This window comes from Pelobates fuscus, chromosome 3 (genome assembly GCF_036172605.1).
Source record: "Pelobates fuscus isolate aPelFus1 chromosome 3, aPelFus1.pri, whole genome shotgun sequence".
NCBI classification, from domain to species: Eukaryota; Metazoa; Chordata; class Amphibia; order Anura; family Pelobatidae; genus Pelobates; species Pelobates fuscus.
In genome coordinates this window covers 130340869-130365962 of record NC_086319.1, presented here as the reverse complement: position 1 = coordinate 130365962, position 25094 = coordinate 130340869, and the positions used below count along the sequence as shown (strand labels likewise).

At 39.0% G+C, this 25094-nt stretch overlaps 1 protein-coding gene across 2 annotated transcripts in view; it reads left to right on the top strand.

Annotated features, from left to right (window-relative positions):
• The first annotated feature begins 8787 nt into the window (after positions 1-8787).
• The window catches only part of SEC24A (SEC24 homolog A, COPII coat complex component), a 51042-nt gene continuing 34735 nt past the window's right edge, over positions 8788-25094 (top strand). For both annotated transcript variants that reach the window (XM_063447470.1, XM_063447469.1), the window contains exons 1-3: positions 8788-9059; positions 19303-19824; positions 24288-24455. In XM_063447470.1, coding sequence (XP_063303540.1) covers positions 9002-9059; positions 19303-19824; positions 24288-24455 — 748 coding nt within the window. In that variant the 5' untranslated portion in view covers positions 8788-9001. The remainder of the gene's footprint in view (positions 9060-19302; positions 19825-24287; positions 24456-25094) is intronic.

Here is a 25094-nt window from a genome sequence, read left to right as displayed (position 1 = left end):
TGTTATATATATATTTATAAATAATATAAAAAAAATTAATATGTAAATACGTAAAAAAATTAAATAAAAAAAATAATTAAAAATAAAATATTAAAAAATATATAGATGTGTTTTATTTCGTTCTAACTGTATTCTGATATTAATATATATATATTTATATCAAAATACACTTATAACGAAATAATATATATATCTATATACATAAATATATACGTATATATCACTATATATATATACCTATATATAAATAAAAATATTAAAAAAAAATATATATATATATACGTATATATACACATATGTATATATATACATATATTAATTCTACACATATATTTATGTAATAATTTTACATAATTAGGTATCCTAATTAATTACAATTAGCGGGACCTGCCTGACCACCCATGCCGAAAGTATAGGGAATTTAATTTGCTAGCACTATATTTAACCCTATAACTTTCCAAGACACCATAAAACCTGTACATGGGGGGTACTGTTTTACTCGGGAGACTTCGCTGAACACAAATATTAGTGTTTCAAAACAGTAAAATGTATTACAACCATGATATCGCCAGTAAAAGTGACGGTTTTTGCATTTTTCACGCACAAACAGCACTTACAGGGACGATATTATTGCTGCAATACTTTTTACTGTTTTGAAACACAAATATTTGTGTTCAGCGAAGTCTCCTGAGTACAACAGTACCCCTCATGTACAGGTTTTATGGTGTTTTCAAAAATTACAGCGTCAAATATAAGGCTTGTGTTTAATTTTTTTCACATTAAAATTCGCCAGATTGCTTACGTTGCCTTTATGACCCTATGGTAGCCCAAGAATGAAAATTACCCCTATGATGGCATACCATTTGCAATAGTAGACAACCAAAGGTATTGCAAATGGGGTATGTCCAGTCTTTTTTAGTAGCCACTTAGTCACAAACACTGGCCAAAATTTGTGTTTTTTGCATTTTTCACACACAAACAAATACAAACGCTAACTTTGGCCAGTGTTTGTGACCAAATGGCTACTAAAAAAGACTGGACATCGCTTATTTGCAATACCTTGGGTCGTCTACTATTGCAAATGGTATGCCATTATGGGTGTAAATTTATTTCCTGGGCTACTATACAGTCTCAAAGGCAACGTAACCAATCTGGCGAATTTCAATTTCAAATGTAACACGCTATATTTGACCCTGTAACTTCCCAAAACACCATAAAACCTGTACATAGGGGGTACTGTTTTACACGTGAGACTTTGCTGAATACAAATATGTGTATTTTATTGCAGTAAAAGCAAACAGTATTATGACATTGACAGTTAAAATGTCATGAAGAACGAAAAAAATAAAAAAAAATCTTATTTTCTCCCATTTTTTTCATATTAAATTATGTTTCATAGCTAAATATTTGATATTAAATGAAAGCCCTGTTTCCCCTGAATAAAATGATATATAATAAGGGGGGGTGCATTTAATATGAAAGAGGTGAATTACGGTTTGACAGACATATAGCGCAAATGCCAGGTTTTGTTTACGTTTTGTTTCGTTCACAACTTGTACATTTGGCTGCGGTGTTAAGGGGTTAAGCCTTTGTCTGGAAAAGAATAACGTTACCTGAAGGGACTAATTAGTATTTGGCAATTACATAGATATTGTGCTAAGTTACATTTGGGGGGCTTTTATTATTAAGTTACCTGGGGGACCAAGGCACCCCATTTACAAATTGTCTTGGTGGTGGCAGCGTGAAAATAGTTATATTATTATGCTTAAGTGTGGGTGGTATTAAGGGGGATTTTATAATTATTTCCAGTCTAGTGCCGACAAATAGTGAACGTTAACCCTTTCACCACCACAACTACGTCACACACACTCTTTAAGTAGGGTACGTTCGGGACATATATATATATATATATATATAGACGAAGAAAAATCAGCACTCCCAGGATTTATCCAAAATGAAATGTTATTTCTTTATTCCAACAGTCAACGTTTCAGTTCCACTTGGGGAACTTTCATCAGAACAGAATACAAATGTAAATAAAATCAATCGGTTAAATAAGAGTAGTAATCAATTTTACTCACAGTTCAGGTGTGCAAGGAATCAATCAACCTATCCTCCGAGCTTGGGCGGAGGATAGGTTGATTGATTCCTTGCACACCTGAACTGTGAGTAAAATTGATTACTACTCTTATTTAACCGATTGATTTTATTTGCATTTGTATTCTGTCCTGATGAAAGTTCCCCAAGTGGAACTGAAACGTTGACTGTTGGAATAAAGAAATAACATTTCATTTTGGATAAATCCTGGGAGTGCTGATTTTTCTTCGTCTGCATCTATTCAGTGCAATCAAGCACCGGGTTCATATTTATGTGAGTTGGAGTGCAAGGCTTTTCTTCTTTTTCTATATATATATATATATATATATATATATTTATAATATTTCATTCTCTGTATGTTGATAATGCTGATATTTGTTAATAGCAAAATACACTAAAAATGAAATTATACACACACACACATATATATGTGTGTGTGTATGTATGTATGTGACGGACCAACTGGCACCCCGACTGGGTACCTCCGCTAATCGATGCTTCCTAGCTGTTGCCAAGCACCATAGCCCCTTAGCCGCCGCAGCTTGGCTTGGGCCTCGCAGTCCATTCCCACCCTGGACCAAACTCCTGGATCCAGCTCCCAATGGAAAAGCCTCTCCTCCAAGAGAGTATAGCAGCTTGGAGGTGCCTCTCCTCCAAGAGAGTATAGCAGCAACAGCTAGTGATTATAGCAATCCAAAGAACAATCCCAGGAGAAGGGATTATAGCAGGTATAGCGGTTGCCTCAATCGCGGGACGAGGCTCTGTGTGGAGGGTAAGCAAGAACTTGTTTAATAGTAGCCACAACTGGCCTTTCATGCAAGTCGCCATGCAAGGGCTACTCCCCCCTGGACCTGAGAGTAAACCACAGCAGAAACAAATTACCCGATTACATTGGCTTTCAGATACAGGACACTCCCACACATAACTAGGTCAATCCCTCCTCTGTACCTGGGAGATAATTTGAGTCAAGTACTGTATTATCTCCAGACACAAAAACACACATTTCATAAAACCCCCAAAGTACCTTTAAAACATACCAAACCACCACCAACCGGGAAACATGAAGTCTTCCTGCCGAAAACAGTTCCATAGAATCGCCGCTGGGGGACCGACCGGGAACCGCAAAGTTTTCATGCCGAAAATAGTTTCAGGGCATTTGCGGCTATGTCCCCCTGAAGTCTATTCGCGTTTTTGGTCCGAGCTAGCGTTCGGTTCTATGGAAAGTGCCGAAGCAGGGGGATAAAATATGGGTCTTTACAGTCGCTGACCTGGCCCATAGTCTTTTGGCAGGAGGCTGTCAAGCAGGCCCCTCCAAAAGCCTGTGGCGAGGTTCTGTTCGTCACAAATTATATATATATATATATATTTATATATATATATATGTTTGTGTAGGGGATTTAGTGTGTATGTGTATATAGTGAATACTAATTATGTGTGTGTATGGGGATGCAATGTGTGTGTGCATAGTAACTGCAGTATGTGTTGCATGTGTGAGATTTTTTGCTGGGTACATGTCTCCCCAACTACCACCCCCTCTCTCAAAAGACTATTCTCTCTAAAGACTAACCTCCATCTCATGCCTCCCAGCCCAGCATCCCTTCCTAGCGGCTCAGGAGTCTCCCTTCACTGGCCAGGGGGCCACTGTGGCAGGGTGCGCCTTGCCGAAGCAACACTAAAACTCCCTGGAACTCTGAAGTGAACTGTGGAGTTGCCATGGACTGCTAAATCTTTTACGGGAGCACTCCCGGTCCCAGAATCAGCCATCAAGGTGCTTTTTGGAGGGTTAACAGAGGGTGTGACGCGGCATCAAATGACACCAAGGACTTGGGGGAGCTCCATGTTCCCACAGCAAGTCCTGTGTTTTTAGATGACCGGGAACTCTACCCAGCAGTCTGGAACTAGCCACATCCAATCCGGGTGCTTTTTGGACAGCATGGGCGCTCCAGAGATACCTTTTAGTGGATAGGGGATGTGGGCATGGGAAATATGTTTTATGTCTGTTTTTTGTTAACCCGGTGCTGAGGTGTATAATTAATTTTCCAGCTTGAGAAAAGACACCAAGGCGCTAGGTATGTCGCAATTCATTGTTCTCCCTGGGTAACTCCTCAGGTATATAAGGTAACAATTCTGCCTAAATAAACCAGTTATTATTTACCCTTTATCAAGTCTCAACTAGTGTTTGGAGGTGAGACAGAGGTACACTTTGCAAGAGAGCATAATCACTCTAGAGCTTCTAAACAAGGGAAGCTGTTCCTTAACCCCTTAAGGACCAAACTTCTGGAATAAAAGGGAATTATGACATGTCACACGTCATGTGTCCTTAAGGGGTTAATCTACATTTCAAGATATTAAATAGCTGGGCCGAGAGATGGGTGCTGTCAGTTAACTCTTAGTGACCAGACCGTTTTTCAATTTTCTTACCGTTAAGGACCATGGCTGTTTTTACAATTCTGCAGTGTTTGTATTTAGCTGTACTTTTCCTCTAAATCATTTACTGTACCCACACATATTATATACCGTTTTTCTCGCCATTAAATGGTCTTTCTAAGGATAGCATGATTTTCATCATATCATATAATTTACTATAATTTTTTTTTATGATTAAAAAAAAATATTTTTTTTTAAAAAACACACCTTTTCTAACTTTGACCCCCAAAATCTGTGCATCTACAACCGCCAAAAAACACTCGTGCTAAATAATTTCTAAATGTTGTCCTGAGTTTAGAAATACCCAATGTTAACATGTTCTTAGCTTTATTTTTTTTTGCAAGTTATAGGGCTATAAGTATTATTATTATTATTATTGCCATTTATATAGCGCCAACAGATTCCGTAGCGCCTTACAATATTATGAGAGGGGATTTAACTATAAATAGGACAATTACAAATAAACTTACAGGAACAATAGGTTGAAGAGGACCCTGCTCAATCGAGCTTAGTACAAGTAGGACAATATGGTTTCAAAATATATATTTTAAAAATGTATCAATAGTGACATTGTAACACTGTTATCTGTCAGAAATCTCTGAATCACATATTACATGTACATATTTTTTTTAAAGGAGACAACCCAGGGTATTCAATATAGGGTATGTCCAGTCTTTTTTAGTAGCCACTTAGTCACAAACACTGGCCAAAGTTAGCGTTCATATATCTGTGTGAAAAATGCAAAAAATAATTTGAACACTAATTTTGGCCAGTGTTTGTGGCTACTAAAAAATACTGGATATACCCCATTTGCATTACCTTGGGTTGTCTACTTTTGCAAATAGTATGTCACCATAGTGGTAATTCTCATTCCTGGGTAGTCTGGCAAATTTTAATGTGGAAAAAAAGGAAATGCAAGCCTTATATATGACTAACTTTCGAAAACACCATAAAACCTGTACATGGGGGGCTTGGTTTTACTCGCGAGACTCCGCAGGAACACAAATATTAGTGTTTCAAAACAGTAAAATGTATCACAACAATATATCGTCAAAGAGCTGTTTGTGTGTGAAAAATGCTAAAAACTGCACTATCACTAATGATATAATCGTTGTGATATGTTTTACTGTTCTGAAACACTAATATGTGTACAGTGCAGTCTCCCGTGTAAAACAGTACCCCCCCCCCTCCCCCAAATGTATAGGTTTCTGGGTGTCCTGGAAAGTTACAGGGTTAAATATAGGGCTAGCAAACCACCATATCTGGACTTTCTGCCTGGATTGTCAGGCAGGTCCCTCAAATTGTAATGAATAAAATGACTTAATTATGGAAAAATATTATATAAATATATATATATATATATATATAAATAACTTCATTCTAAATGTATTTTGATTTAAATATATATGTATATTAATATCAAAATACAGTTAAAACAAATTTAAACTGGTATATAATTTTTTTTCCAATTTATATATAATTAACATCATTCTAAGTGTATTTTAATATATATATATATATATATATATATATATATATAAATTTTATATATATTAAAATACACTTAGAATAATTGATTGTGTATGTGCATATAAAAATACTTAGATCATATATACACACATATATATACACATACACACACATGATCTAAATACTTTTATTTACTTTATTCAACTTTTTATTGCACAAGCTGGCTATTCTGGCCATGTAATCGCGAGGACCCCGTAATCGCATAACCCAGGGCGGCCGGATCAGCCGCAGGGGGACTGCCTGGGATGCCAGGCAAGTCCCCACATCGCGATCGCGTATTTGCGATCGGATGTACCAGGTATGTCCGTGGTCGTTAACGAACATTTTTTGTCGGACATACTTGGTATGTCCGAGGTCGGGAAGGGGTTAAAGTTTAGGGTTAAATTGTTCATTAGAGGTTTAGCCTTATGTTGGCACCCATGACCTCCTTGCATCATAACAACTTCATTGCGAGAGTGGTCCTGTACATGCAGAGACCGAGAGTAGGACAAACCCCATTGAAGGGTTATTCTGTCACTCAGTTATAGAGGTCAACAACTTTGGCAAAATCATCTAGGTTAAAAAAATTGGTCCCTACCCTCACCTGTCACATTATTCATTAATTAAACAGGTGAGTAGAGGGGACATTTTTCTAAATACGGTAGCTTTTTCTTAACGCTTATAAATTTGCTGACAATTCTGCTATCACAATGTATGACTGTAATTTGTTTTATTTAAAGGTTTATACCACATGACCTCTTTAAGGTTAGCTTGTCAGTGAAGGCTAGGTCTAAGAAGTGACGTGACTTTGCGAGATCTGCAACGGGGGTTACATATAGGTGTAAAATTAAAATCCTATTTGCAGGGGCATCGCTGGGGGAGGAGGGGGCCATAGCCCCCCTTCATCATGCTTTGCCCCTCCCCTCCCCTCCCCCCCTCTCCTTTCACCCAAATATAAGCACTGTGTTTTGTTTTTTTAAATAATCCGTGAAGGAGAATAATGAATCTTCCACTGCGGCGGGGCTAAAAACTTCCAGAAGACATCAGTCGGTGATAATTGCAGCACAGGAAGGGGGAAGTAGGAAGGAGTCCCAAGTAGGAAGGAGTCCCTGCTTCCCCAACATCCAGACTCCAGGATCTGCAACTGCCCATAATGGACAGAGGCAACTGTGTGTGTGTGACTGTCTGTCCTCTGTGTTTGACTGTCTGCCTGTGTGTGACTGTAACTATTTGACTGTGTGCCTATGTGTGACCGTAACTGTGTGTGTGTGGCTGTGTGCCTATGTGTGACTATCTGCCTCTGTGTGTGACTGTGTCTGCCTGTGTGTACGTCACACTCTGTCTGTGTGATTTTTCGCACAGGGCACTTATAGGCCTAAGGCAGGCCCTGGCTGTATCTATCTCAAAGTGCCTGCATGGACATCCCTGGTGCTTCCTCTTGTCATGGAGGAATCAGTTTATGGACCCATGAGGTGGGTGGCTGATGTCATATTCCAGCTCCATGCATCTAAGAGATGGCCCGTGAGTGAGCAGAGCAGGAGGATTACAGCTCCCTTGCCGCTTCTGATGGGCTCACAGCCACTCACCTCACAGCAGCCCCACTGGACCTCAGGCACAGATCCACTCAAGCTCTCCCAAAGGTAGGGAGGCTGGGTGGACACATTAAAGTGTGTGTGTGTGTGTGTGTGTGTCTGTCAGTGAATGGGTGTGTGTGTGTTTGTCAGTGAATTTGTATGTGTCTGTGTGTAAGTGTCTGTCACATCAGTGAGAGTCTGTGTCTGTCATTGAGTGTTTGTGTGCCTGTCAGTGAGTGTACCTGTGTCTGTCGTCAGTGAATGTGTGTATGTCAAATCAGTGTCAGTGATGTCTGTGTGTTTGTCATTGAATGTGTGTGTGTGACTGTCAGGGTGTATCTGCTAGTACGTGTGTGTCTGTCAGCAAGTGTGTCAGTGAATGTGTGTGTGTGTGTCACTGAACGTGTCTGTTTGTAAAACAGTGTGTAAGACAATGCCTGTCTGTCAATGAGTGTGCATCAGTGACGGCATGTTGTCTGTCAGTCTGCCCATCCACACTGTCACCTTCCAACACACTGCCACCTTCCTACACACTGCCCTGCTATACTGTCACCTTCCTACAGCCTGTCCTTCCCCTTCAAGCCCACAGGTAAGAAGCAGGAAGGGGGTTAATCCCAATTTAATTTAAACGTCTCACCCCCCAACACTTATCCAACACTCCATGCACTACACAGACACTACATCCACTGTATCCACTAGACGTCATTGCCTAATTGGAACCCTAAAATTCCTCACTGTTGGTGCTTTCACCCACCTTTACTTACCTTGTCAGCGTGCAGCCCTCTTTAGCACCTTGTCTGCTTGTTCAGAGGGCTCAGGTAACCCATCTTTACAAGTAACCAACTTGAGCACAACACTAAGGCTAACTTACATTTGCAGATGTATCCATTAAATAGCTTCCCACGTACGGAAAGTTTTATTTGTAGTTTCCCTGAACACAGGTGTCCTTCCATGAAGCCTAATAACATTTTTCTCACCTTCCCCACAGGTGAGTGGCAGCCCACCTATTGTGAAATACATTCCCACAACGCCCAGCCAACAGACAGCTCACCGCAGTGAGGGCGCTAACAGGTTAATCATGAATGCCCTGTCAGCATCCATCCCAGTGCCATGACATGCTGTACCCGGTACTCCCCACTCCCCGGGCCCGGCCTACAGGAAGTGCCACGTGTACCGAGTGCGCATGTGTATGCCCGCCCAGGGGCCGGGACTCCGCACTTCCTGCTGCCAGACGGCCCAGCCAGGCTCCAGTTACCTACTTACTGCTAACTCGGGGCCTGTGCAGGGGCGCCGACTTCCAGCTAACGACAGGGAGGATGAGCGGCTGAGAATCTGGATCGCAGCGTACACCAACCCTACTCCGTCTACTGCTAGTCCCCTCTGCCAAACCCAGCATGTCCGGCGCTGGATATAACTCCCAAAATGGGGGATCAGGGCCGCCCCATGCTAACGGTGAGTGTCTGTCTATCAGTCTGTGTTGGTGAAGGTGAAGAAGCCTTAGCCCCATAGCAGGGTCGCCAGCCTTGGCCCTCACAGCAGATGGTGTTAAAGGGTTAAGGATAACAGGTTAGAGGGGGTGCTGTCAGGACCCTACACTGGGGTTTGGGGGATTCCCTGCCTCACACTGGGGGTGTTCGGTGTGACTGTTATTTATTCATTTATAACTTTCTCAGTGGGGACATTGGGGATAATTATAAACAGGATCGCTGTAAAGGGACTGGGTCTCTATGGGAACTCTCTTTTTGTAGGAGAGTGAGTGAGTGCTCTGTGTGTTATGTAGTACATGTCAGGCCTTGTGATGTAGTTGCTGGGATCTCCAGGATGGCAGTGGTGCAGGCCAGGATTTGAGGCTCGTTTCACTGTTATGAAGTGGTCAAAGGTTAGAATGTTTTGTAAGTCCCTTGGCTTGTTTCAGAACTGTTTGATCTTTGATTGTCTAGTGTTCTGTTCCACAGTGATTATATATATATATATATATATATATATCTATATCAGCTTACATATGTTGCATCCTTTTATAGGAGTAATGGAAGAAATCAGATTGTGCTGGAGAACCTCAAGTCCCCATTTAACTACCCCGTGAATCCAGTTTTAGTTGCTGATGTTTAATGTGATTTTATAGGAAATTATAAAGTGAATTATTGAATGATAAACTCAACAGGCAGACTTGAGTAGTAACATTTTCCCAGTGGTTCTAGCATAGAGAAAAGCTTGGTAACACTGGCTCACTTCATAACAATGTGACTAAGACAAGGGTTATCTTCTGCTTCCTGACAAATGACTTAAGTATAACTAGTAACCTATAGCAGTGCCTCACCTTTCACTGCTATTTGATTGCTTCATCACACATATATGCTTATTAGATGATATATATAATCGAGAGAGTGTGTGTTCGGAGCCTGTTTTCCTACTGTGAGTAGTAGTAATTTAGCAGTTGAAGTTCTTTCCGTAAACATTATGATTTTGTGATTTTTTTTTTTTTTTTTTAGAACATTAGCATACCCATTGATTTAGCCATTCATGTTATTAGTAGGCTTTAATAGCCAAACTGAATTTAAAGCTTTCCATTACCTTGTTGAATTTGGTTTCAGTGTCTGGCCGGCTTTTCCGTATCCACAGCTAGATAACCGTTAAGCTGATGTGGATGTATACAAATATTTTGACATCACAGGGTTAATGTGGTTTTTTTTTTTATTATATAGTAACAGTTAAACTTGACATCACAAGTCACTCTGAACGTGACCGGATGTTCAGGATACTACATATACACTATAGTTTTGGTCTGAATCATGTGCCCTAAGGAGGAACATCTCTTGACACCAAGTAAACTCTGTGTCATCAAGTATTTAATTCATCAAGTATTTAATTGCATGCTTTACAGCAGTAGAAATATTTTGAAATTTAAAGCTTATTCCCACTGACATCAATCCATACATGTATCCAATCCACACATTTTTTTTTATACTTTAAGCAGCTCATCTGGTTAAATGATCACTTCATTTTATGGCCCTAAAACTTTACCTTTTATCTTTTAATGTCTTTTCAATTTTGTTCTCAAACTCGCAGTTATTAATTAAGATCTGTAAAGACAGCCATATAAAAAGGAGTTACATCATTAAAGGGTTACTACAACCCCCCAAAAAAGTGTTTTCCTAAAGCACTGGTTTTGGTTGCAGTAAACCCATTTGTGCTTGTCCATCTTTCACGCATCAAAATAAACAACTTAAACCTCTTTTTCCCTCAGCCTGATTCTACTTGGTTGGCATCACTAACCTCCGTCTGTGGGAAAGGGTTGTCATAGAGGACGGCCTAAGGTGGGAGCACAGATGCTGCCATAGGCAGTGCGTCCTGGTGCCAGATGCCAATTTTGCACAGAATTAACATTAGCTAGCCCAGAACCTCTAGGCTGGCTAATGATGCAAAAAAGGTTAATCACTGTATGTGCAGTGTTTCAAAGCATAATGCAGCACATACAGACTCCAGGCCCCATGACTACTTCAAATCAATAAAGTGGCTATGGTTCTTGGCGCAATCCTTTAAGTGTATTTAGAGTTAAGATGCTCACCTCTTGTTCACTTGACGCTCCCCCCCATCATTTGATCAAACAATAACAGCATTAATATGTGATTAAGTTGGAGTGCTATTAAAATGTTAATTAACAGTAAAGTGTTTGCAGAGCAGCACTGTTTGTAGTGGGGTTTTTAGAAGTGCTGTAGAAATTTCAAGTTTGAAAGCAGGAGATCAGCTTCCAGGGCTGAGGAAAGGGGCAGTTTTTACTGGAAAGATTGTACAGCCTCTGTAGGGCGAGTTGCAGCCCCCATAATACAAATGTTGTAAAGGAACACTATAGCGTTAGGAATACACACCTGAGTTCTTAACGCTTTAGTTTCATGAACCCTTGTTAGATAAGTCCGCCGTGTGTTAAATAAAAATAACAAAATTAGAGATTTTATTTATTTTATTTATTACTGGTATTTATAAAGCGCCGAACATATTCCGCAGCGCTGTACAATTGGGAAAACGACAATACAATAAGAACAGACCGAGACAACAGGTAGAGGACCCTGCCCCTGAGCTTACAATCTAAATGTAAACTGTGGAGGTGAGACAAAAGTTAACAGGAATTTGTATGAGATGGCATAGAGGTATAACTGCAGCAGCTGATAGCATGTGAAGGTAATGAGGAGGTGATTGTAAGATGAAGGAAATCCGGTAGAATAGCTTCTAATTCTCAGTCTGTATCTTTAAACTGCAGTCTTCAAATTTAAATGGCGCTAACTCCCCTTTTTTCAGCCTTGGCACTGCCTGCTGCAACATCAAGAAAACATGGCCTACTCTAGCGTGATCCAATACTCTTTATAGAAGACCAGTGGGGAACTGATGCACATGCTGTTGAATCAATGCTTTCTAATGATGGCTTCCATGTCACATGAAAGTATTTTTCTCGGTCAGTGCAATGGATGTGTCTCTAGTGGCTGTCAATCACTAGAAATGGAATTAACCAGCAATGTCAACATTGCAGTTTCTTTAAAAAACAAAACCTGCAATGTACAGGATTACTGCTCCCAGATCACTTTATTGAAATAAAGTGGCTTGGGTGACTTTAGTGGTCCTTTAATAATGGGGGGGAGGGGTGGGAACACATTTTAAATTTTAAATTATGGGAATGTTTTTATGTATGCAAAAAGACAAATTTGCATTTGTGCAATCTCAACCTTTTAACTGGGCTACTTTTTAATTTTTTAATTTTTTTTTATTTATATAAACGTGTTTTCAGTGTGATGTCAATCCACATTGGAATATCAAGAAATTTGGGGTTACAATGAAAAGTTGTACATCACTATATACGCACACATTGATGAACAGTACTGATCATTTGTGCTATAGCACATGTGTATTAGGTCTCCCCTGCCGGCGTTCGGGATCTGTCTCCCCCGCCGGATGACGTGGGCAAACAGAGAAGCGTGGGCAAACCAAGAAGCAGCGGCAAAGGAACATCGTCGCTGCCTCTGGTAAGTCACTGAAGGGGTTTTGACCCCTTCAGGAACCGGGGATGGGAGGTGGGGGGGAGAGGGGGCCTGCAGTGCCAGGTAAATGGATTGTTTTCCTGGCACTGGAGTGTCCCTTTAAGATCTACTTTTTAATGCCAAAATATTGATAGTGAATTAACGCAATGTACTTTTCAGGATAATCGAAATGATCAAACTACTGTTTTCAGTTTTGTATAAAACTCTAAACTGTAAAGGAAATGTTATACACATAAAATTGCAATTTCCCTATCAGTTCTCAGCAATTCCTTGTTTATGGAATAAAACACATTATCATGCTTGTATCTGTATAATAATAATTGATAAAGTGCTGAGGTGTGTTATCCTGTGATTTCCATCTGACAGATTTCCTTTCCAAACAGGTCGTGTTTCAGGGATTTGTTTGTATTACTGTAGCAACTTATGAAGAATCCTGGCATATTTCCTATACTCGTTGTCTTCCTGCTACACTTACAACCGTTCTTGCCACATGTACAGCTTTCTTAAACTGTGATGTGGCTTTAACTTTTATCATGTTGCTTTACTCTACCTAATCTTGCTAACTGTAAAAATCATTTTTCTTTGTTCTTTCGACATTACTGTAAATATAACAACATATTTATTTGGTTATTTTTTTACGGAATAGTTATTTACATGTAAACGTACGTGTATTTTTCCCATGTCAGATCCTACATCATGATGCACAGTTGAAATTTTGTTTTTTAAAATGTTATTTTATCCATATGGAATTGAGAGGGGGGAAAAAATCAGCAGAACTAGAAACCAAGTTTACTAACTAAAGTTATTAAAGGAGCACACCAAACACAGAACCACTATAGTATAGTGTAAAGAGTCTTCATATTTTAACTTTACGTTAAAGTGAAACTGTGTTTGGGTAGTTTGAGGAAAGCTGGGACTTTTCTGCTGTTTAAAACCCAGCCCCTTTTTTGCAGTTTGTCTAATGTGGTAGTGAGTACTGTATCTTGCCTTAGTCCATTATTGAGACTCCGTAATAGGCTACAAGTACTAGGATAACTTGCTTGCAAACTTCTCAGATTTTCTTTGCCATCCATAGTTCACTTCTGCTTTATCCAAGTTACAGCAGAAGGGCATAGCTTTAATTGCTCTGGACAACACCTCAAACCAGTCAAATGATCTTACAAACCAAGGAGTCTGTGCTAGACTCTGCACCATAACATTGAGCTTAAGTGGTTCTGGTACTTAGAGAGCCCCTTTAACACAGAAATATCAGATTTTGTCGTGAAACTCAAACTTTCATATTGATTTTATAATACTTTTTCAAAGCTTAAATGGCTCATGTCACACCAACAAGCCTAAAAGCAATAGCCTCCATCAAACACTTGGATAAGAATTCTTGCTTGATGCCGCAACCACGCATGGATAAAATGTTGCCTGAAAGATGCCCCTGTGGAAGTCCGCTTGAAGGACGAAACGCGTAGGGCTGGGAGAAAGACATAGTGAATATATTTTATCTCATTGTATTTTTCCTGTTATTATTTTATTTTATGTGTATGGACTGAAAGCTGCCATATAGTTGCTGACTACAGAGGACTGTGTTACATCATACCCTAAGTCTGGATATATACCTTACTATATGCATACTTGAAGAATCCATCTTGTAAATGCAATTTGTAAATTAAAGTATTTGAACTTTTAAAGGAATACACTATGTTTGCCTTTCTCCCTCTATTTTCCATATGGTCTATGGATTGAGAAAACACAACAGAAGGTTTACATCTCCTAAAGAAACCTTTACGTGCCTGTTTCAAGTTACTACTTGTGAGTAACCCTACGTTACCCAGAGCTCATTACATCTTTTCACATTACTCAAGTTCTGCCCTTCATTTTAGGTTGTAATTTGTATGTTCATATAATAGAAGATAAGAGGAATCCTCTTACAATCTTAAAACTACATAAGGGTAAATTTACTACTTATATTTTCACGTGGTTTGGGGGTGCTATTCTATAAAATATTTATATATTAAGAAATTAATTCTGTCTGGATGTCATCAGCAAGATCATGAATACACACAACAGTGTTGTTCGAAGGTGGTACAGCTTAAATTATTTTACACAACTTCTCACTTAAAATACACTTTTTCTTTTGCACATGGTTTTATCATTGATTACCCAATTTTGTGTGTGCTATGCGATAATTTGCTATGTAAGAATCCTCTGTTGCATTTTCATTTTTACATTTTTTTTTCCCCATAAGTTGTTTAATCTTCTGATACTTTGACACTTCTTAGATCTTTGTACTCTGCGTGGTTTTGCTTTAAATGACGACGTAATTTAGCAGGTGCCAAAAATAAGCAGTGTGATTCAGGGCAATGTTCATTTCTGGCTTCTATGAATCCAACTGACTAGTAGCTGTCATCATATTTTCATTTCTTTGTTTAAGAAGAAGATTTGGTAGTATTATGTGCTTTTTTTGTTATCTTCAACTAGTCACTTGTCTCTGCTATATGAGGAACAGTAGGTTCAACTACATTGGACCAATTTTCTTGATTTCTTCTTGTATCTTCCTTCGCCGTTTTATATAAATGCCAAACAATTAGAAGTTGTAATATTTTTTTTTCCCTATTGATAGTTCCTTACTTTAACCAGCTGTCCAAATTCATGGTTGTTAGTTCTGTCTTAGAGTAAAAAGAACACTTCTCTAACCTTGAAATAATCATATTTTAGTAAATGAGTAAAAGGCTGCACTTCTGTTCTCAGCTGTTGTAAAGCAAGTAAAGTGCATTTTGGTTCAGTTTTTGGAGTAAAAAGAACCCTTTCCTAACCTCGAAATCAACCGATTTTAGTACTTGAGTAGGCAACAGTACTTTGATTGCCCACCATGACAACTCAGGCTAAATCACTCAAGAAAACAAAACTAGACAATAAGAGCAGTATCTTCAAATTTTTGTCCAGGTTGACTGTCAGACATAAAATCAATCAGATTTTGAAAAATATCACATGAGCAGAAGCAATGCTGTTTTGTTCTCAACTCTTGGTAAACAAGTAAAGTACCTCTGCTTTATCTGTCGGTATTTGAGCAAAATGCACTGTTGTATAACATCAAAGTAAAAAGATTTTTGTACTTTTGGTGCAGATGCTATTTTTTGTGATGATTTCTACAGATCGGTTCCTGACCCATGGTTTACTATGGCACATGCACCATGCATGACACTTTAGGTACCTTTGCACGGCACTCAAGCCTGCGAGAGCAAAACAAGCTCTAGCCTATGGCACTTTAGATATTTGCTAATGCAGCCCAAGGGACAATCTTAAATGTCTGCATCTCAGATCACTTCCTCCCAGCACTTTTTAAGAAAACAAAATAAAAAAAACCTGCACTTTCACTGACGATATCATTATTGTGAAATATTTTACTGTTTAGAAATACTCATATTTGTGTTCTGCGAAGTCTCCCGAGTATAACAGGACGCCCCATGTACTGGTTTTATAGTGGTTTTGAAAGTTACAGGGTCAAATATAAGGCTTGCCCATTTCATTTTTTTCATTGAAATTTGCCATATTAGTTATGTTGCATTTGAGACCGTATGGTAGCAAAGGAATAAGAATTACCCCCATGATGGCATAACATTTGCAAAAGTAGACAACCCAAGGTATTGCAAATAGAGTATGTACAGTTTTTTTTCTGATGCTTTCCTATGGGGAGGGTCTAATTTGCGCGCATGCGCTTTAGGTCTCCCCTGCCGGCGGGTGAGGAGCATAGGCGGAGCCTGACCAGCGCTAAGGGACATTGATGCTGGACTCCAGTAAGTCTTGGGATGGGGGGTGGGAGGTAGAGGGGCGCTAGAGGGTCCTGAATTTGTTTTCCTGGCACTGGAGAGTCCCTTTAAATAACAAATATTTTGAACGTTAAAGAAAAGTAAAGACTGCATTTCCTTATGTATAATAGATTGACTGACTGTAAGATTGACTCTTCCCTCTCACTCACCCTGCATTTTGGGGTGGATGTTTTGTCATAGATTACTTGTTTTCTTTATCTTTTAGCACAGAACTGCTGCGATTGGTAGTGATTTCCAGGTTAATAATATTGATGATGCTTCTGTGGTTGACATGTCTCCTGTGTCTGACATCATTGTGGGGGGAAAATAAAAACAAGTGTTTTGCAAAATGTGTGCTTGGGGGTTTGCACCATCCCATACAACTTTTTCATAAAATGACACGCTAATTTTTATTGGTGGATGTTTGCACTTTAAGATGCATTGCCACAGTATATTAATGCCTTTGAGTTTGTATTATGTTCCAGAGGGACCATTACATTGAAACAACTTGCTGATCTAATGTATTCATAGTAATGTATTCATCTAACTTCTCTGGGAAAGGAGGAATGAAACAGATTTCAGACTCTCTTGTTATGCGTTCTTATGACCACTTAATTTTTGCTTAATTTGGGTTGTAAAGCAAGACTGTGGTTTTGAGTTGCACTCATTTAAGGATGTTGCTCTGTTCCTTTGCTGCTGATTCTAATTCTGCCTGTCAGTAACCATGTAATCCCAAAGACTGAATGTTTGACCCTTTGATAAATAGTGTCTGTCATGGATAGGTTGACTTACATGCCATGATAGATGTGCGGAATAATAGGTTAATAGTAACCTGAACTCTTATAGCTTGTCAGCCTTCCTCCCAGGGCATTACCCTACCTCAAACTATTTCTCAACCCAAGTATTGCATACATATTATATTTAATACTCTCGTACCAAGGTTAAATTTACCCCAAACCATTCTAAAGTTGTACACAATCACAATTTAAAGGAAGACTATAGTGTTGGGAATACAAACATTTTATCATAACGCTATAGTGTTATAACATAACTTTAGATTATCAGTTACACCCACAATGAATAAAAAAATAAGTTTTACTTACCTTTTTAGCACGCTGTTTTTGCTGTGGTCGCACCACCTCCTCTAGTTGATCATAAATAATGCCGATCCAATGTTTTCTCATAGTGAAGACTAGTGTGCTTTTGTGGCAATGGCTGCTCTTCGCCAGTCAGCATATTCTCATAGAGATGCACCGTGTCTTTGTATCTCTAACAGTTGCGTACATAATTTCCATTAAAAGCATGGAGGCACTGAACGTTGGTTCTGCAATTTTTGGATTGCGTTTATGATGCTAGTATTGTCTGTTACTTCAAATAATGTGTTGTGTGTATGTGCTACATTAATAAATATCACCTCCCATTAAATTGGATCCAAACATCTAGATAAGAGGACACTGACACATTTCATTTAACACCACTCTTGACTTATCTACCATTATTCATTGTAAGTAGGGATTCACCAAAATGAAAATTCTGGTCCGAAACCAAAAATTCAGGATGCCCTTGGCCGAAAACCGAAAATGAAGTTTTTTCCCCCAAAATTATTTTAAAATATTTTTTTCTATAATTTTATTAATATTAGACTTTTTAATGAATTTAATGAATCTAATATGAAAAACGACAAGCAAAAAATAACACTTTTATTGAAAGTAACACATCAAAATTGGACAGAAAATAACTTAAAAAAACAATATAAATAAAAATCTGTTAAATCTGTTTGTTAAATAGGACTAAAGAATAATATATTGATATTAATTCAATAGTCAGTGTCTCTGTATTGCAGTCAGTTTATAATTTGTGTGTGTGTCTGTATGTATATGTGTGTGCTTGTATAATACAGTCTCCTGTCTGTGAGTGAGACTGGAAAAGTTCATTACTCAGTCCATGTGTTACAAAGCATGTCTTCATGTTACACATTGACTCTGCAGCTTTCTTTAACCAATAACACTGCCAAACAGTTCACACTGTGCCCATACTCTCTGTAGAGTTTAACATCATTCCTGCCCTCATCCAAAATGGCCGCTCGGTAACACCCACTTCCGATGACGACATATCCGTGTTCTGTAATAGTGAAGGAGTTCGCATCTGCAGTGAGTGCAGGCATTGTGCTCCAGAGACAGACCCAAAGTGGCTTCACTGAGAACACTGGAGTACCTCACGAAGGGGAAGGTGGTGGGCGGGGCAAGGAGGGAGGTGTGATTTTTGACAGATTTAACCCATTTTCGGCCAAAATGGGGGAGCCCCATTTTTGGCTGCTGAAATTTCAGTGCATCCCTACCCGAAACCGAAAATTCAGGATGCCCTTGGCCAAAACGAAACCGAAAATGACTTTTCCCTAAATGATTTTCAAAGTTTTTATTTTTTTTCTATAATTTTTGTTAATATTAGACTATTTTTAATGAATTAAATGAATCCAAAATGAAATACTTACCTTGTCCCTTCTATTTTAGTGGTCCCCCCTGACCCAGTGTTCCTCTCCCCTCCCTCTCTTTTAGTGTTCTTTTCCCCCTCCTCCTCAGTTCCCATAGCCTTCTTCCCCCTTCCCTGTCCCATAGTGCAAAAAAAGGTTGAATGGGTATTTTGAAGTGCTTGAACTCTTAACCTGCAGTTAATCTGAACACCAGGACTAATAAATGCAAGCTCCAGTAAGGAGAATGTTTTCAAAAAAATATTAAACCTCTTATGAATATACATAGAATAATTGACATTTGTTCAATCATAATTATCAGGATCATGAAAGTTGTTCCTTTATTTTATATTGCATTTACATTTTCTGTGTATGTACTAATGCTTTAACCTTTTCTTTTCAAGGTCCAGTTCAAAACCAGTTGATCTATCCACCCCAGTCATCCTTGGGTCAAGGATTCAGTTCTGTTCTACCAAACTCCAACCCGCAACAGATGCCAGTCAAGGCTCCTCAGCATGCAGGCCCTGGATTATACAATTATTATGGTGGTCCTCAGACTTCTCCACAACTGGTAAACTACCAGGGATCTGGACAGATTCATAATAGACCGCCTATGGGAGTCATGCCGACAGTATCTCTTCAAAATGCTGGACCTTCTTCCAGGATGCCAGCTTCCTCTCAAAACTCTACTGGTGTGCCAGCTACTGTTGGTGGCAGTGTTCCCAGAATAAACCCAGCAGCAAGCTGGCAGTATTTTCCAACACCTTTGAGTCATGCACAGCCGCAAGCTCATGGAAATAATGCCCCCCCAACAACTGGGACAATATCAGGACAAACCCCACAGGGAAATCTACAGCCACCAGTTTCACAGCATTATGGGGCTTCTTTTGGAGGTCCTCCACTTCAGAACAGTTTTATGAGTCCAGGTATGGTAGATGTTTGGAGTCTATGAATTCTATCCTAAAATGTAAACTGTTAGCCGTGTGGTAACACTGCATGTTTTACCAATCGTATGCTTCTGCATTCAGACTTCTGCTCAAACACAAAATATTTTGTATTCTAAAATAATTGTCTAATTATGTGTGCATACATTTAGTTTCTAATGGAAAAACATTCCTTCTCCACTTCTGTTTGTGTTCCCACACATCATGGGCAAATAGGATGTGTACAGTTTTACACAGTTGTGGACCATGCATGCGCTGTTTTAGGTTCAACCCTCCAGGGAGGAGAGACGTTGGACAGAATTAACATGGACGACTCTCAGAACAATGAGTTAGTGCAGGGGGATCTGTTCATCTTACATCTTGCCTGCACAACTTGCGTAAATGTTAAAAGGACAATGCCACATCAAAGCTATTGTTTAAAGGACCACTATAGGCACCCAGACCACTTCAGCTCAATGAAGTGGTCTGGGTGTCAGGTCCCCCTAGTTTTAACCCTGCAGCTGAAAACATAGTTTCAGAAACTGCTACGTTTACATTGAGGGTTAATCCAGCCTCTAGTGGCTGTCTCTTGATGCGCATTTGCATACGGAGCGGACGTTGGCAGGGGGAGGAGAGGTCACCAGCACCGAGGGAGACCGGCGCTGAATTAAGGCAAGTGGCTGAAGGGGTTTTAATCCCTTCAGCCCAGCGTGAGCGTGATTCTGAAGGGGGGGGGGGACCTAATAACCCAATAGTGTTCTTTTAATGTAATATATAATTTAATAAGTCATTTTATCATGTTTTGAAAGGAAAACAAACCGTATGTTAAAAAATAAATAAAGATGATTGCAATGTTTGAAAACCGATCGCTTCTAAGCAGGGAATCAAGCAGGCAAGACCATAGAGACTAACTGAGAATTGGATGATTCTATATAAGTAACCAAACAGCAGCCAAATAAAGCAGTTTCAGATAAAATAACTAATTTTGCCTTTTGTAAACAAAAGAATTAATTTCTGTTTAAACAACCGAATAGTATTAAAAGAATGGACCTTAAGATATTTCTTAAGACACTGGATTAATGTGTTACTGGCACTTTTTTTTTTGGTTTTACAATATATCCATTTGTGTGGAGACTCTGCAGGTGAAATGCATCATGTATCCAATGTATCCAATGATGATGTAAAATATTACAGAATAAACTGTATTACAGAATAAACTTCCAGCTAGACATGTGCATTTGTGCACTCTTCTTTTAACCCCTTAAGGACCAAACTTCTGGAATAAAAGGGAATCATGACATGTCACACATGTCATGTGTCCTTATCAAACTAATGTAATGTACAATGAATGCACATGTCTTCTACAGCAGTCAAGAATACATTTTGATCCTAGTAAGAAAAATGGGTGCAGATTTATATATAGGTAATGCAAAAAGATTGTAAAGGGGAGGAATGTTAAAGAAGAGCTATAGTGTTAGGAATACAAACCTGCATTTCTGATGCTATAGTGTGCCTTGTCCCTTTATTAGGTTCCCCATACTCCTGTCAGGAAATGGGTTAAAAACTCCCTCCCTCACACCAATTGTGTGGGAGGCCCCGCACTCACATTAAAGTTTTCCCACAGAAAAGCACTGAATCAGTGCTTTCCTATGGGGAATTGAAGATGTTGGACATCCTCAATCAAAGCGTGAGGACTTCTACATTGTTTCTTTGACTGCATGTTTGTTAGTCCACCTATTGTACAGCGCTGTGTAATTTGTTGGTGCTTTATAGATAATAATCCTAATACAACTCCATTAGAGTCCATGAAGTGCCTCTGAAACACAGCCACTGGAGATTGTCTTAACGCTGCAATGTACCCAGACCACTTCAGTGAAGGTTAAAGGATCACTATAGTGTCAGGAAAACAAATCGGTTTTCCTGACACTATAGTACCCTGAGGGAGCCCCCTCCCGTGGTACTGAAGGGGTTAAAACCTCTTCAGTTACTCACCTTCTTCCACCGCCGAGCTCCCTTACCTCTCCTCCCCCGCCGACGTCGGCTCCCTAGTTTGAGGTCAGCGGAGTGGAATGCGCACGCATTCAAAGTGTCCTTAGGAAAGCATTTTTCAATGCTTTCCTATGGACACTCTGCGTGATGGAGGCATTAAATGCTTCCAGCGTTGCAAATGCACCTCTAGTGGCTGTCCGGAAGACAGCCACTAGATGCTGGCTTAACCCCAAATGTAAACATAGCAGTTTCTCTGATTTACAGCAGGCAGGGTAACCCCAGCGGGACCTGGCACCCAGACCACTTAATTGAGCTGAAGTGGCCTGGGTGCTTATAGTGTCCATTTAACAAACATTAATCAATGTGTTTACTTTGTAGTGCATGTCATTACAATTAAATTAAACTTACAACCAGTATGATTGCAAAATTGCCCTGCGGTGTTTTCATTCTGCAAAGCCAAGAATAAAATAAGGGCAAATAGGCATTTGTTTTGTGATGCTTAGCACATATCACCCATTTACCATATGGTGAACCAACCGTGTTTGACAGGAAACTGTAAGCACCAAAACAATGTCTGGGACATTTCCTGATTTAAGCCTCAGACTGCAACAGAAGTTTGTGCAAAGAGCTAATGAGGGCTAGATTCAAAACTGTTTAAACAGTTGGGCGAAATCAGCGCCCAGGGATCTGTTTGCACCATAACAGCCTAATTCAGGTTTACGTTTTAGTGCTTCAAATGTTTAAGACATTCAAAGATCTTTATTTTACATAGGCCATGTTACAGTGATCGTAAAAAGGAAACCCCTCATTACAATGCTAAATGATGCTTTGCCAGTCTTAACACCCCTGCTGTATAACATTCTGTGTGGCAGCTCTTGTCAAGGAAACTAAATTGGTTTGATGGTTCATGTTACATGTTTATTAATATTTGCATAGAGTTGCTTTTTTCAGCTGTATGAGTACCATATATTTTGCATCTACCTGCTTAAATTACAACTGCTGAGCTCGGTCTGTACAGACCATGTGTACTAAGAATTTATGAAAATTTCATGTAGTGTTTGCAGTGATAGGTGCTGAAATAAATAATAAAAAAATATATATATATATATTTATTTCAGCACCGATCACTGCAAACACATGAAAGTATGAGAGCACATATATAAAAATATATATTCTCTCATATTTTTCAAATTTTAAAAACAAGTTGATATTACATTTGGTGAGGTGTGTGTGTGTGTGTGTGTGTGTATTTTTTTTATTTTATGTTATTTATTCTCTCCCTAAACCTGGTCGAACCACAGTTAACACTGCTGCTGATTGTAATGTACTTTCACCTTTAATCTTCTGACAAAGTATTAATTGGCTCTAGCACAGAGTAAAGGTACTTGTAGCTAGTTGTACTTCCAACTTGGATGAATGTATTTTGTAATTTTTTTTTAAACTTACTGTCCTCTGTTTACATAAACTGTGACTTTGTTTTATCAGAGTAGCTGATAAAACAGTGTATTTTTTGTTGTTGCTTGAATTGAAACTGCTTTACAGAGATACCAAAGTCACCAAAACAACTTGAGCTTAATACAGCTGTTTTTGTGTGTAGTTCATGCAGTTTCACTACTTTACGATCTGTCATTTAAGAGTTAAATCACTTGTTTCTGCCCATGCAGCCCTAGCCACACTAGGCTCAGTAAGTGTATATTTTTGTGATTTTATTTCAGTGTGGACTGTCTCTTTCACTATTGGAATTCTCAAGCTTGTGATATTCAACTGGGACAATTGTGTGTGACCTGTGGTACAATTAATAGAAGTGTGAAGTGAATGAGATATGGTGGTCCAGAATTGTACGTCGGCTGTCATTGTTGTGTATTTTGTGTAATTTAAAAAAAAAAAAAAAAAATTTTTTTTACATTCATACTTTATTTATATCGGGTACAAAAGGGGAAGCACATGAACCCCACAAAGTAAAAAACGCATAAAAACAAACACACAAAGATAGGTGCATATTGTAGTATTGCATATGTAGTAATACCTATAATACTACTGTTATTAATAATTCTAATGCTAACTAAAAAAAATATAGCTTTTAAAAAAAAAAAAAAAATATTCTACTGCTCCCTCATAACGCTTTATACAGCCCTGACCTTATCAGTACTCCCTGTGGACCTAAGTCAATTGTTTGACTAGTCCCTAACTTTACAGTGTCTTTATGCAGTAAGTCTAGCCATGTTTTCCATATATCTAATAATTTGATTTGACTTCTCGCAGATGTTATAGCTGCATATTCATATAAATAATATTGTCTTCTCAATCGATTACGTGTTGGACAGGTGGCAAGTGTGTGATTTTTAAGACATGATTTATCTTGTTCAGTATGCTCCCTGTCCCGCTTTTGGCAGTGGTAGTTTACTAACATGTTTGCATTTACCTTATTTGCTTTGTAAATACAGTTTGAATATTGATGCACTGACTTGTTTCTGTAGGATCTGATCCTCCACCAGCAAATCATTCTCAGCCTGGCCGACCACCACTGGGACCTCCACCTAGTTCATCCCCTTCTTTAATAAGACCACCAACACAACATACTAGTCCACCAAGTGGCACGGGGCCACCACCACCCTCACTTTTGCAAAGTGCTCCTACACAGGATGGTAAGTCAACAAACTGATTGTTAATGAAGGTTGTGGGTTTGATTCAAACAAAACTTATTTTGTGAATCTGCTTCAGGTAATGATAACTCTTATGTTAATCATCTCAAAGACTGCTTGCATTAAATGCCTGCTATGCAAAGTATTAGTGGTGAACACTCACATTACCAGTATACTACTGATCCCCAATCTAGCAATTTCATGGAATAAAAAGAACGATTTTGAATGTTAGTCATTGCAAGTAATGGACTTACCTTGCAGTATAGTGTATTTCATGCTTATCCTGACAAAGGTGTTTTTATACAATACTTTAGTATCGTTTAGCATGACATAATGGGAGCTCAACAATGTTCTACAGGGATCTATGTCAGTCTTCCTCCTGCCCCGGTTATTCATTTGCGATGAATGTCAGGATGTCACAAACTGTAGTTCATATTAAATCTCATTGGCTAACGACAACACTTTCTGTTGACCTGTGCACTGATGTCCTAAACATGATTTTTAGTGATGCATGATTTGCACAAACCACACTCAAGCTTCTGATAATAGTGCAATGTGTCAGTTGCGCTGAAGTTCCTGTGTTTTAAACCTCAAACCGAGCCATATGGTATCAGATCTTGACAATAATCCATTTTGCTGAAA